The sequence below is a fragment of the Columba livia genome, chromosome 20, assembly GCF_036013475.1.
Source record: "Columba livia isolate bColLiv1 breed racing homer chromosome 20, bColLiv1.pat.W.v2, whole genome shotgun sequence".
Lineage (NCBI taxonomy): Eukaryota > Metazoa > Chordata > Aves > Columbiformes > Columbidae > Columba > Columba livia.
Window position 1 is genome coordinate 3,145,030 of NC_088621.1, and position 15,421 is coordinate 3,160,450.

Sequence of the window (15,421 nt, forward strand, 5' to 3'; positions counted from 1 at the left end):
ATACACAACTCTTCATTAACATTCCAACGCAGCCTTAAAATTTTACTTAACCAAGCTAAAATAAACCAATCCAGCACACATCTAACAATGCCTCAAAAAGCAGAAATGTCAAAAGCAACACTTGGCAAAGAACATGTAAACTACTGAATGCATCCGCTTCCCAGTGTGGGTCCGGAGGCAGTAAATGTTATTTCACTATAATGACCTGAGTTAAGCCATTCGTCATCACACACAAAGTGCGAGTTAAGGCTTCACAGGGAGGAGAATCATTATGCTGGAAAGCTGTTAGCCTTGACTTTTCTGTTAATAACTTTCACAGGGAACCGACTGGAAAAAAAAAATCAAGTTTATTTATTTTTACTTCATCCTTTAGGATCATTCCAATAGAGCCTAAGTAAAATTTTACTCCAAACAACCCAGCGTTCATGCAGAATTTGCTACGATGCTTCACAGATGCAATATGTAAAAAACTGAATTTCCTTAGCTTGTGTGTTCCTCGAGCACATTAAAAAAACCCATGAAGGATTATTAGAAACGTCTAACCCCACTTCATACACAGTACAAGCTGTAAGGCTGCTTTGAATTCATTCTCAGAACTAGAGTAGACCTTGCTGAAATAGTAACCTCACTCCAGTTTAAGACATAAGAGTGATAAAAATACCCCCAAATCCCTGAAGAGAACACCGCAATGAAGATGCTAAACTGGACAGACTAGCTTACTCTTTAATAAGTCCTTATCGTCAAGGATCAACACAGCAATTCGAGCAATCGATGGCCGCAAACCATTAAATACAGCAACACAGGTTGCAGGTCACTCAGAGCGGCACAGAAAGCCAGCAAAAATCAAGACTGGAACCTCTTAAGCAAATATCCCTCCAGAAGAACAAGCAGCTGTTACAGACCCATTCAGAGCACTGCGCCAAACTGGAGAACTCAGCTGTGCCAGCCGAGTACCACCACAAATTCGCGTTACTTACTCGAGTGAATCCACCCCCCCCGCCAGCATGTGCAGGTGGTTGAGGGTGGTGATGGACGTGGTCAGATGCCGCTTGGCGTGATCCAGCTGCTTGATATCTCGTGTGATTTCTTTAACCTAATGAATGAAAAAAACAAACAAGACTCTGGTTAAACATCAAGCCACAGCAACAAAATGTTAAGGAGATAAGAAACACGCTCTCCTCTTTTTTGGGATTAGAGATGCGTTAGTTCTACAGCCACGTCAACACGTGGACACGGGTACAGGTTCAACACGCGCTCGACAGCAAATTACCCACCAGTCAGCAGGAGCAAAGACAAAGATGTTCCCTTCTTAATGAGAACGGGAAGCAAAAGTCAGTGTCTCCCCTTTCAAAGACGAGAAAGAAAGCCGCTCACCATTTGTTCAGATTTTTCAGCCTTGTCTTTAATATCCTTAATCTTCCCAAAGAGCTGCTGAATGGCCGCCTGGGCTTCTTCCAGGGCCTGGAAAAGAAACAAGATCGGAGCAGAAAGAAAACCTGCATTCGGTTTTCACCTTCTCAGAAATACACGGTTGCACCTACAGCCCCTGGGCTGGGAGCTGGTTTATTACAAAGAAAATGCAGCCAGCACATCAGAAGTCAATGTACCACGTTGCGATTTTTAACCCGAGTAGGCGAGATTTTCAGCATCCATTTTACAATAACGCTCTGGCAAAAGCTGATCAATATATTCTCTGAAAGCCCTTCTGTAATATGAACTATGAATAGGTTTAAGGTTACTGCAATAAATTTTGATTCTCTGAGTGTGGAAAAACACATAGAACTTACTGCCAATCGATATGTATTTAGTGAAGGAACATGAAACCTTCGCAAAACCTCTATGCTCACCATTAAATCTAAATAAAAAATATGCAACATTACATATAGAACGCTGAGTGCTCGCCTAAACGTCTCACTGAATTAGCAGGATATCATCCTTGGGTTCAGCAGGTGAAGGGGGTCGAGTATGGGAAACAGACCTTGCCTGGATTTCTGTGCTATTTTCTGAAGGCTTCTTGGGGCACCTGCTCCCCTTTATAGAACCGCGGTGCATCCCGACCTCACACAACCAGCGTGAACCACACGTGGACTCAACGAGCGAAGCCGCGTGTCCCAAATCACGTGTCCAAAACTCGACTTCTGGAGTAATTCAACACGTTTTGCCTTCCAAGTCTGATAATATTTCCAGCTCCGCTTTGTTTCCCGCTGTTAAACAGGCTCCCGTCCCTCTGGTTTTATATCCAGTCCCATGACCAAGGTTACAGCACAAGCTACAAGCTCCTTCAGCAAATAAATTTAACACATCTTCATTTGGAAACGTACGAGCGAACAATCTGCCAGGAGCTTTTGCTGGAACGTAGCTGCGTTATAATAAAAGTAGAAAAGTTGGAAACGTTTTATAATTCATTTTCCAGAGGGGGAAAAACAAAAAAGACTCTGAAATATCTTCTGAATGATGTGAAAGTTAACGCTTTGTTAGTGTCACACCGCGATCGTGTAGTGACCAGGGACACACTGATGTGCTGCAGGGGAATCTAGATCAGAAACAACCACCACCTACCTTCTCCTTCAGCCACGTTTCAGAATGAGAATTTCCCTTCTCTTCCATTTAAAGGCATGTGGATTAAGTGTAAACCAAAGGACTAAAGAATGCTCCTTTCAACAGATTTCACTACGTCTCTGTACTCAGGCCCGCGGCTGCAGCATGTTACTCAAGTGGGTTATTAAGCAAGTAACCATCCCGCATATTCTGCAATTTGGAGAGCTCTGCAAAAAATAAAGGCCAACCGAAATTCTTCACAGACGCCAATTGCTGCGTTTCCCTTTGCTTCAGCACTAATGTGAAACGCTAATTGCTGTGCGCGGTCCTCGGGAAGGCAGAGCTGCTCGATCCCCAGAGGAGATGAGGATTTCACCAGCCGACAAAAGGATCCTCCAACAAGAGCCGTCACCCCCTTCACACCCACGGCCAAGGCCACCTCACAGAATCACTCCACATTGGAGATAAACACGCACGGAACTCGAGAGCAAACTTAGACCCGAGCAAATCCGAGTTGCTCATAAACACTCATTTTACGTCTCAAAACTTGCTTCCAAATATTTGCTCAGCCATTAAGACATAAATCTTCAGCTGCTCTCCCAAAAAAGAGCCGCCTATTCCTTATTTGAGTCACAACACACTAACTCATCGACCTGCTTGGCTTTTATATAGTCTACATTTAGAGAGGAAAACATTTCTTCAAACTTACATAAGGTTTGCTGAAAGTAACACTGTGTGAAAAGTCAAGAGGACACTGTCAAGTCGACCTGATGGGAAGTTCAGAACCAAATTAGAAGTGTTACTTCTTACATTAAAACCACAATTAAACTTTCCTATGGTTCTTTATAAATAAAACTATGAACCCTTGTGGGCTGTAACATTCCAACTGTAGCATCTGAAAGTAAAATACTGAATATAGAGGAAGGAAACAAAGAAAACTAACCAATAATGGAAAAGATCTTCACCTTCCTGGTTGCTGTAAAGATGGAGTAAAGCAAGGAACAAACCCAAGGAAATGTAAGTTTGAGTTTCGAGAAAACACCTCATATTTGATAAATGGTGTTCATTATTAAGGGATTATAAACCAGCACTAGGGCGTGAAAGTAGGTCTAACTGTTCAAAGTGTAATACAGAAGTTTATTAACGTATCTAACGATTCTTCTTTCACCTGTAAAATGGTGGAGGGGAAACCGTAGCTGCACTGGGGAGAATCCATTTCACACTCTGCTCCCAGTAAGACACTGAACTGTGAATTTTAAGGGAATTTTCTTACCGCATTTGTTATTATTGTCTAAATAGATGGTTTGTTTTGGACAGAAATTCTAAAACCAAAACAACAGAAAGACTCAGAATTACTCTTATTCCAGCAAAACTGGTTTAGGTGATGAACGACACCCAGCAATCTCACATCTGCGGCTCGACGCGGCGTTCACCTCGCATCACTAATTTATTGATCTCCTCGCCAGCGCAACTGGGAAACATGTAAATGTATGCACCCCAAACGAGGACAAAAGTTAAGTTATTGTGTTTCCTTTCCTACAACAGCAGTTCATTTCGGGGGCAGAGGACCCCAAATAAATAAACGAGACTGGAGACAGAATCCGTCGAAACGAGGATGTTGAAATTAAGGTTGCGATGTACTGGAAAAACACCATATGACTCTAATCAACAACTGAGCCTGCAAGCTACAATTAACCCATCAGCATTATTTATTAAACTTCATGCAACCTCCGAGGTCCCCGAACGCCCGGCACGGGGAGGACTCGACCGCTCGGGAGAGGCAGAGCCATCGCTCACCCCGTCCGTTACACCCGTAATGTCTGTCCCCAGGGTACCCGCCTGCTCCCAAACCAGTAAATTTAGCAGAGGGCAGGACCAGCGAGAGACTCCAGACAGAACACTCAATATGAGGCGGGTTTCGGCTCCGTATCACCTTCCTCCTCCGCCGGTGTAGTGTGTCTGATCCTCCGCTATGCGGGTTTCAATCAAATTCTCCAAAGCCAGAGGGAAATACACGGCACTTGTATCAGCTGTGGGTCTCCGATCTTCTTCACCTCCAGATGCAACAGGGAGAGTCCAAACACGCCAGTGAAAAAGAATCGGGAGTAAAGGTAAAGCGTGAATCACTAAGAAAAAGACGGCCTAAAAGATCGCTTTACTTGGCATTACCCTGAGCAATTTCTCAGGTCAGCCTGCAGTCATCCCTCGTGCCACCTTTTCACACCGGATCTTCCAAGCAGCAAAAAGAGGAAAGAAAATAACCCAAGTAAGAGGTGTGACGAGACCACATCTAATTCATCCCATTTTGAAGCGATGTGTCCTCTCAAAGGTCACGTTCCAGGGATTTACAGCACCAGGCTGACATTAACGCTCGCAAAACCAGCATTAGCAACAATAGTCAAGCCAAGAAAACAATTCAGTGAGTTACAGCGGGTCTCTCCGAATGCCCACGGCCGCTACAGGCGGATGGAGCCTCCTCCTCCTCGTTAGCGGGTGGGCTGATTTCTAAATATCTCTTTATTCTCCCTATCAGGAACCTCATGCAAGCAAATTTTGAGGTAGTTGGAAATATGGAAAGAGAGGAATCAAAAGAGGGCTGTGTGTTACTACAAGACTGGGGTAAGAAGCAAATTTGCAGAGTTTGCTTGCTTGAGGACTGAATTAACACTATTCTGTCCCCAGTTATGGTTAAAATACCTCGATAGTTTCCATATGCTGACTGGTGTTGTGCTAGAAATGTGCTAGTTTTATTTGATTCTAGCCAATATACGTTTCAATTGGATATTATTACTCACATCAGAAAGCTGCCCTCTACTAAGGATTTTATAGACACTTGACACATCTGCCAAATTCACAGCATCCAAATGGATTTTTAATGTTACAAATTGGGCTGTGGTCAGGATGCTGAGAATTTAATGCTCCTGGATCGGTCCCCACTCTTGAATACAGAGCGTTAATGCTTCTTTCATTTGCTGCCGCACTCACAGCCCAGATCAATGAGAACCTAGACCACGACTAAAAATAAGTTCCCATCCCCAATTCCCCACGGAGCCCCAGCTGCAGAGGTTTCAAAGCAAGTCTTGCGCGCTGTGACCAGCCCAACAATTTCTGCCACAAATGAGTCCCTCCAGGTTGAGAAAGGACGGAAATACGCTCTGATTCTTCGTCCGATTTCGTTTTAGAGAAAACTCTTTGGTTTTACAGCTCCGGGCGACGCGGCACCGCGATGGCCCCGGCACACAGACCCCAAGGGCTCAGCACCCTTGGGTTGTTTTTAGTAGATTTCTACCCAAGGAGTTCATCAAATGCTACATAACCACTGCAATTGTCACTAAAGAACGGAGTTTTCTGTTACCAGCTCCAGTCCTCACCACTAAGGCTGCACTTTAAATCAACAAAGCAGATTATGTCCAGCACTGCACCAAGCTTAAAGCTGCTCCTATTGCCCCTTCACTTAACCCCCCACATGGTGCTTAGAAATCAACCCCCCGGCGCTGAACAGCTCCACGAACACTGACAGACACGGGGGGTGAAGCGAGAGGCAATTTCCAGGTTTGCTGGTCGAAACCCTGCATTTTAACTCCTGAAGCGCATTCCCGTGCTGCTCCAACACCCTCCAAGCTGGTCGGTTGTATCTCACCGCCCAGCCCCGCACACCGGAGCTGCCCCACAGAGGAAGGCGGCGATGTGCTGTGAGCAACACTGCTCTGCACCATCTCGCTCCAGCGTGTGATTTTACACATTTTAGTCATGCATCTAATGTGCACCAGAGTGCCATGGCCATTTAAACATAAATTGTGTAAGTTGCACAATCCTCTAAGCAAAGCCTGAGAGAAAGAGAAAGAAAATACTAAAAAAGATCTGCAGCAAGACAAAATCTCCTGCCTGTTGTCAATGTTTCTATTTTCAGGCTGGGCTTCTCGCTTTGCCAACATGAAAACCAAACGGCCCTGGCTGGGAACAGCCCACTCTGATTTTGCAACTTGCGCTGCCTTCAACGCCACCAGCACGAGAACGTTTCCTTTCACCAGCCCAAAATGAGAGGCGGTCTCCAGCCTCAGGACAGCGACAAGGAGCATCCACCGCCTCAACACACAGAAGCACAAGGCAAGGTCAAGCTCAGACTTGCTTCTGCCTTGAGCCAGGCTTTGCAGCAGATGGTAAAAGTTATGCCTGACCTCTTCATACACTTGCAGATGCCAGTTTTCATGCCTGGTAGCCAGCGGGATAACAAACAGCACTATTTCTTCTTGGCATGCCATTCACCTGAAACCCTTTGCAATAAATATGTTCTAGGCTAGAAAAAAAAGCTCACTGCGTCTCTTAGATGGGAAGGGCATTGTCCAACTGTCATAATTCACTAGGGAAATGACTAAATGAAACTCGCTTTTGATTTATTTTGGCAGCTCAACTTCTGTTTATTATTCATTGGTTACAAAAGAATATTATGGGACTTTAATCACTCGACTGGAGTCTTACAGAGTCTGTGCCATGACCTTTTTTTTAAAATATATAAAATTACACAGCTTAAGACATAATATTTAACCCTCATCCACTCACCATCTTGAAATGCCCTGAAATCTAACACTAGTCTGTTCATATTTCAGAATAATGGCCCATTCATCAAAACAACAGGAGATAAAGCTTAGCCATGCAAGAGAGAATTAATGTAAGTGAAAGATGGTACCTACAACATCGGGGATTGTGTCACAAAAAAGCCTCCAAATATTTTATAGGCTTAGACTTCACCAGTTAAGAGCTCGCGGTGATTTTCCCCGTCTGCTCTGAAGGCTGAGGATGGCGATGCAGCAGAGACAAATCAACGCCAACCGCGTGAGCCCAGCAAGTAAAGATATATTTAAATTAACTAAAAAAATGAAATAAAAGTGCCTACGGTGGGAGAGCTGAAAACACTGACTACCTCAGCTTACTGTGAAACAGAACCTGCAGTCAACAAAGCCGCCTCCACGCAAACCGGTGGAGGTCAGAAGAGGCTGAAGCACCCAGAGCCGAGGAGAGGACAAGCCACCGAGCCCGAGGCACCATCCCCAGCTGCCCCACAGCTCAGGGCACTGGAGGAGCTGGGATGACCCGTGAGCAGGAGAGGACCGTACCCTGCTCACCACCACGGGCACCCACATCACCGTCCTCTGCTCACCACCCATCCTCATCTCCCTCTTCCTCCCTATAGCGATTCTGCAAAGCGTTTCGTGATCTCTATTTAAAGAAATTTTTTAAAAAGTATTTAACATATTTCCATCTATGACCTTGTCAAACCCAATAACCTGTGGGCATTTTTCTACGCCAGACACATCCTCCTCCTTCCACAGACACCGCAGCGCGCGCAGGGCAGGGCAGGCACAGCTCCCCACGGCTGCGGAGCTCGGATGTTTATTTTTACACGCAACGAGGAAGGACGGCACCGGTTACCAGAGGAGGGGATGGCGAATGGAACTCTGCTGCTGTGCTGGGTTCAGGCTGGGCAGTGAGAGTATATCTGTATTCTTTAGCCACGGCAGCTGCCACCGCTCTTCTTGCACTGCTGTAGTCATGAAAAAAATATACTGTTACTGTTCTCACAGAGCAAAGAAGCAGGAGCCAAGCAAAGCAACCCCAGTTATCAAACAGCATCTTCAGCCGTGAGAAACATGCAAAGCTTTTCCCAGCCCAGAAAACATCCCTCTTCTCCTTAACGCTTAACTTTGTTCTAGTGCTAACTGAGCCAGACCCTAATAAAGTAGGAGATACTAAGCAATAAACCAAGCTTTTCTTTAAAGCACAATCTTTACTCATTCAGTTCTAGTAATTTACTTTATGTATGTGTGTGCACAGGGCAGGAAAAATGGATCAGAGATAACAAAAATATATTTAAGATTCAAACTATGAAGTCACGAATCCATTTGGGATCCTCAATCCACACAATCCATCTTGGGATTCCTCTTGAATTCTCAATTCCTTCCAAAATAGATTTTGTATGAAGCTGCCTCACCTTTCCTGACCCAGGCACCCACATCCTGGTTGCACAGGTACCATCAAGGGTTAAACTAGACTGAAAATGCAGAGGCCACTTTATTCCAAGGACAAAACCCTGGTAGGTGAAGCAGCTTCAGCCAAACAACCAGTAAAGACATGTCAGCAACTGTCAAAAAAATTACAGCCAGCCCATGCAGAAGGTTCAGCAATAAACACAACTGAAGAGTGACAAATAAAACCATACAGAGCGTGTTAAACGCTCAGTGGAAAAACCTATGGGAACTTTTTATACGACACCCTGGGGCAGAGGGGAAATGATGCCACAACTGGACTGTGGCTCTTCACAAGGTCAGCCCAGAGTCCCGCTCAGCGGCAGCTCTGAGGAAAACCTAACGGAGGAAAAACCGGGTCGTTCTGGCTCCCCAGAGACTGCCGGCACAGCTGGAACCGCGTATTGTTACAGCTGAACCTCGGCAGCTCCTGCATTCCCAGCCTCTCCCAAGGCATCCGAAACAGCCTGAGTCTGGGACTCCCAACGAAAAACTTTGTTACGCCCTGCAGAGGAATGTTCCACCCACGACTGTCGTTTCCTTCCATAAAAGGATCATTAGTGAGACAATTTCTGAAGTTCGCGGTATTGTCTACAGATTTACTGAAATATCGCACCAGGAAGGGGAAGCCAAATGAGCCAGACTATTTTAAGCCTTTTGCATTTGGAGGAAATTCTAGGGCAAAATTTCAAAAAGGCAGATGCTTTGAACTGGGAAACGCTACGCTTTGTGAAGGGAGCATTCCTGCCCTTAGAGATGTCTAAATAACTCTTTTGGGGCCACCGTCTATTTGATTGACTATTTTCAGATTTAGAATCTGCTTCTTCAGACACCTAAATACTATTTTATACAAAAGTGTGTGTGATCAAGACTATTTGGGAGACAGTTAAGTCAAAAACTGACTATAAAAAGCTACTGTTACACCTTTGTCGCACCTACAATTCACCTTGAAGACCAGTTTGATCATCTCAGCACCCAGGGGAGCACAAAAGTGTCCCCAACGTCACCACTGCCACCCGATCAGCCAGATGGGATGAGAGACTCGATCACAGGGACGCCGGGGCTGGATCTGCAATCAACATTTTGAATGTGCTGTCCCCAAGGTCCCCTTTTCCTCATGGAGCACGGCGAGCACATTTCCACAGCCGCGTACTGCGCATTCCCCACTGGGTCCAACTGGGATTTAGATTGTTCTAACTGGGCGAATAACACTATTCAGACATGTCTCCCCTGGCAGCGCTCCCTCACCATCAATTATCAGCAAAACATCGCTCTGGTCTCAAAACCAAGGCTGGGCTCCCCTCTCCTGGACGGCCGCGAAGCTGCAGCTCCCAACAAGGCCCAGTTAAGCCCAGCTCCTCCGCAGCGGGAAAGCTGCTTTGCTGGGCTCAACTGACCCCTTCCCCAAAGAAAAAGCAGGCTGCTAAAGGTTTAATACCCTCAGTTTGTCTTCTAGCAATCTGTCTGGTATCATCAGCCTCTAAACATGCTGTCGGTAAAGGAGATGAGCAGCTCCACGGCCCCAGGACAACTGAGAACAGAGCTCAGCAGGGAAACCCCCCCTGCCTTGCTTTGGCTTCAACAAGAACTTGTTTTTTCTCCTACCGCTGCATCTGAGGTTTATGTTTCCTTTGGAAGGAAGGCAGAGCTTGAAAGGATGTTTATGAAAACTATTCTTCACTCTCCAGACAAGAGCATCACATCCAGTTCCGACACCAGGCAGTTCTGTGAATCGCTGATCACAGTTTGCATCGTGAGTTGTTACGAGAGAACGTGACCAAAGAGGCTTTTGCAAAACACCTTCCAGGTTCAATCTTGCAATAAACACACAAAGACACTGAACTCCCACTGAAATCCAAGAGTTTAGATGCGTTTGTATTTACGGTGTGCGTTTTCAAGGCCACGATGGATTGCATCGTTCTCAGTGCGTCAAGGGGTGAAAACAAGTCAAAAGCCAGGAACGGCTTCTTCAAAAGCTGGTCGGCTGTTTATTACAGGCTATAGACACCTCACATGGCAAGAAAGAGTTACAAATTGGAAAAGGTATCTGAAGATTAAACTTTTTGCTGTTTCAAGCCTATTGCAAAGGCTGGTTGCCAACTGTTTCTTTATTCATCAAGGGTGGTTTGCAGTTGTGGTTAATATGACAAAACGCAATAACGATCTTGGGCTTCACAAGACAATACCTAACCCTGTGTACACTTCAACCAAATTTTGCAAGGAGATATTGGTCTTGAGGATACAATTTTTTCACAAATTTAATAAGAAGATCAGTAGAAGGAATAAACTACTTTTATTGTGGGACCAAACTACTACCAGAAAAGGTAAATAAGAAGAAAAGACCCTTTCAGTAGCACCAACTCCCAGCATTGAGCTGTCTTAAAGGCACCTTGTTTTCAGTTGCTTCAAAAGAATTTCTTAGCATACCAAAAGGCCGCCTCAGTCCCCGCCTACGCACAAGATAAACTACTCAGAGAAACCGTGCAGGGGGTGACAGGAGATGCCTCCTCTAGGCTTCCCCTGTCTGCTTCTGGGGAAACAAATACAAAATTCTGTCTCAAACTGCAGTGCATTTCCCAGCACTGTAAATGACTCCTGTGCTGCGGGTGCCTCCAACCAGCCCACACACGATGCCTGAGCTCGCTGACGCTCCTTTAGTGCTTCGAACTTCGAGGCCAAGCCAAGTCCTGCCACTCTTAACACTCATATTCCAGCAATTCGCATCCAAATTGCAAGTATGAGTGCGAAACGGTGCGAATGATTTCAGCATTTCAGACTCAAACAATTTTTCTTACCAGAGAATGAACACTTTCAATAACTGAATGGTTTCAGTACTTAATAGGACCTCTGAAAGTAAGAAACAACTGACATTCTGGGTGACTGTCAGGTCTTAGCCCATGCTGTCCGTGCAGCCGCAAGCTCTGGTGTCTCTTGAAGTCCGCTTCTACCTTGAAAAGCAGCAAAGTGATGGAAAATTGGAAAATTCACAGCTACAGACAGGAATATGGGTGATTAACTGCAGCTCCAGGATGCCTGAAAGCAGCCCTGCACAGACACACCACATACACATGCATCTTCGAAGGTTTTTACTTGGATAGAAGTTTAATTGGCTCCTTCGCAACCAAATTAACCAAAGGGCTGCACAGCCAGATCTGCCTCCCCTGTGGTTCAGAGCAGGATTTTGTCCAAGTCCGGTTGTACGTGCTTTGGAGAACTTCGAAGGGATTAAAGAGTGAGAAAGCACAGACATAAAGCAAAGCTCTAAACAAGCTCCCTGAACACTCACAGCACAGAGAGACTTCTATTATCCTGCAAGCACAGCTGACCACAGCACCGCTTGCTCATCTCTCACCACGTTCATCCTCAGTACCTGAGATCCTGAGGCGATCCGGGCAATTCTCAGACAGAGCTCTTTGTGATCCTGCTTTTTTGCAGTCTGCTCTAAATTTGTCACCCAAAATGGGCCCAAACAGCTTTCCAATCATACCCAAACTCTCCAAGTATGGCACAAGTTTCCACTCCCTTCTCATTTTCTGTAATTGCCTCCCTGCTTGATTTTGGATCTCATGCCCGCATGGTGATTAGAGGCAGCTCCACTCCTGGTTACGCCACATCCCAAGCACATCCCCAGTTTAACAGCAGCAGTCAGGGAACCATAAAAACAATCAATTCTTGCATTTTTTGCAAGCAATACGAAGGCACAGAGCAGTTAAATAGCTCACTCAGGGCCATGGACTCTGTGGTAGAGGTGGGATTAGTAACCAGTGGCTACTGCACCATAAGTGGAAAATACAGCCAGCCACGCTGGTGAGGGAATGACGATCCCATCCCAGCAACCTAGTCTTAAATCTGGTATTAAAAAGATGAGTCAATGTTGACAACAAGGGAAGCAGAATGGCTGATGACTCAAGACATCAATGTTCCTGTTCTAAACCAGAACAGGTACAGGAAATGCAGCAGCGCTGGGTGTTACCTCAAAATCTGATAACGCCTGACCGCCACTCAGGCCAAGTTGGGCTACTCATGCTAAAATAGGTTATTCAAACAAAAGAATACAGCTAAAAGATGAGAATGCAACTTAAAAGTTAGTTTGATTAGGCATATTCTGCAACAGAGCAAGCTCAGCGTTCACAAACGCTGCAGCCGTGGCTGTGCTGTTCAATACCGTACCCTGAGCAAACGCATCTGTCAAGCAAGTACAAGCGAAAACCTGACAGCTGAATGAGACGTGCAAGATGAACTGGCAGTTGGTCATCAGGCTTAGTCACAGGCAACCCGGGATACTTCAGCAAACAACCTCGTTAAAAGGCTAAATATCCTTTTATTGATCCTTACTCAGTAGCAAATGTGCTTGTACCTATTTAATCCTGCTCATTTTATCATTAGCTTCAGAGCAGCACAACCGCAAGCCTCCTGGTTTTGCTTTTGATTTTTAAATCAATTTCTCATTCACTTCCCTTTGCAGGGCGATCAGAGGCAGGTTACAGCAGCTGTTCACCGAGCAGCTCACGCAGTCAGGACCATAGGAGCCAACAGAAACATCTCCCTGACGATGAGAGCGGGTTTCTGCCCCAATTTAGAGTTGCCAGACGAGAACCCTTGGCATTACCAGAGACGAGACACACATACCTGCCTGCCATCCTGTCCCACGTTGGTCTGTCCTCGCACAACAGTTCGAATGTTGTCATCCAGCCTCCTGGAGAAAAGAATCTAAAATGTCAAACTCATTCCTTGTGTGCCTGACCCAAACCATTTGTGGGAACCCTGAGAGCAACAGAACTGATTTAAAATAAGAAAACTGGTGCTACCAATGCTAAACTCACAGGGTTTTTCCCTTTCTCTCTCTGTAGGACATTGCGATCTTCCATAATTTAAAACTCCTGCTGCAAAAATACACCATCCATTTCCTAATTTAATCAGGGCCTGCTGCATTTCTCTTCCCTTAAGCAATATTGTCAGTTATCCCTTGTCCGTTTCCATTTTCACTTTCCACATATTAAAGTGCTGTCTCAATCATTTCAGGTTGGTAATGGCAGACGGCACAGAAAATGTAAGTATTTCCTGTACACTTACTTATATTTATTTTGTATTTTTAGTACCAATAACAGCAATAAAAATATACATAATGAGAGCTTTTACAATTGCTACTTTGACCTCACAAACAGATTAAATTCTCGGCAACACTATCTTCTGGGTAGTTTGTTCTCTGAGCCTTAAAACTGTATTAAAATGTCATATTTGTTCATTCTTAGTTTATTGGTTTATTCAAAGCTTTACTTTGCAAACCATCAGCTAAAATAACCTGAAAGGCACATATTATACAACAGGGAAAGGTATAAAAAAGAATTATAGTTACAGTGAGTCATTTTTGTCTCTGTCTCACTATTAGATTTGCGAGTGACCCTATTCAAGCCTTTTAAGCAAATTAATTCCTACCAGCTATAGCACAGATGTTGTCACCAAGGCTTCATAAATACAATCAGACTATTCACCACTTGAGATGCAATGAAATGGAGAAATATTTACCTTATTTTCAATCTGATTTTGTTCACAACTTCATCGATGTTTGCCAAAGACTACAAGATGGAAAAAAAAACAGAGAGAAGTGAAAAGAGGAACCTTTACTGTGACACCCAACTCTGGCACTACCCCATGTTCCTGAGAACCTCATCTCCATCTGTCCAACCCTCCAGGGCTGGTGACTCCAGCACTGCCCTGGGCAGCCTGTTCCAATGCCCCACAGCCCTTTGGGGAAGAAATTGTTCCCCACATCCAACCTCAACCTCCCCGGCGCAACTTGAGGCCGTTTCCTCTGCTCCTGGCGCTTGTTCCTGGGGAGCAGAGCCCGACCCCCCCGGCTCCAAGCTCCTTTCAGGCAGTTCAGAGATCAGAAGGTCTCCCCTCAGCTCCTGTTCTCCAGCTGAACCCCCCAGGTCCCTCAGCCGCTCCCATCACACTTGTGCTCCAGCCCCTCACCAGCTCCATTCCCTTCTCTCAACTCGCTCCAGTACCTCAAGGGCTTTCCTGGCATGAGGGGCCCAAAACTGACCCCAGACTTTGAGGTGTGGCCTCAGCAGCACCAAGCACAAGGGGACAATCACGTCCCTAATGAAGAGCTGCAAGAGATGGGACAGGGAGTAGCCCCGTGGGTCCCAGGGCTCCCAGTGCCCACCCAGCACCAGGCACACAGGGTGCCCTGAGCCCTGCCCCGTCAGCAGACGTGGTGACAGTGACCTCCAGTGGCAACAGGGACAGAGCCCTCGCCTTCCCCAGGCAAAAAACCCTCCTGCAGAGCCCAGAAATCCGGCACACGGGTGGAAACACAGCTGCTGCTGGAGCTATAGGAGGGGACGGCAGGGAAATGACTCCAGTACTGGCAGAGGGAAAAGAGCCAAACCACCACCACCAGCAAACTGCCTAGAAACAGCTGAAAGCCAAAAAAGCCAGTGCTGCAGAGGATCTTAACCATGGTAAATGTCAGAGCTGCATACAACTCAACCTCCAGCTGCAGAAACACCTGCTTTTTGCGATAGCTTAGTCCAAAACTGCCCCCGGAGATGATATGGGGCACATAAAGTACAGATATGAGCCCACGGCAACCTCAGTCTTCACACCGCAAAAGAAACAAGAGGTTTCAGACACAGATGTCCCTCGAGTGACATTTCACAGGCAACACTTGCCTTATTTGGTTGAAACCGCTGAGGGGTCAATGATTAATATAAGGCAAGTTATGAAATTTACTGCAAGAGAAACCTCTATACAGAAAACTTATTTCTACAGATCAAAGCAGGATTTTTACTGCAGCAAGCACTTTGGGTAGAAAGAAACTACATCATGACAGAGAAGCTTGTGAGATGCAA

At 45.6% G+C, this 15,421-nt stretch overlaps 1 protein-coding gene across 2 annotated transcripts in view; it reads right to left on the minus strand.

The window, feature by feature from the left end:
• Window positions 1-15,421, minus strand: part of VPS53 (VPS53 subunit of GARP complex) — a 60,176-nt gene that overhangs the window by 41,118 nt on the left and 3,637 nt on the right. For both annotated transcript variants that reach the window (XM_065036298.1, XM_065036299.1), the window contains exons 3-6: window positions 14,088-14,137; window positions 13,191-13,257; window positions 1,375-1,461; window positions 978-1,093 (exon numbers count right to left, since the gene is read on the minus strand). In XM_065036298.1, coding sequence (XP_064892370.1) covers window positions 978-1,093; window positions 1,375-1,461; window positions 13,191-13,257; window positions 14,088-14,137 — 320 coding nt within the window. The remainder of the gene's footprint in view (window positions 1-977; window positions 1,094-1,374; window positions 1,462-13,190; window positions 13,258-14,087; window positions 14,138-15,421) is intronic.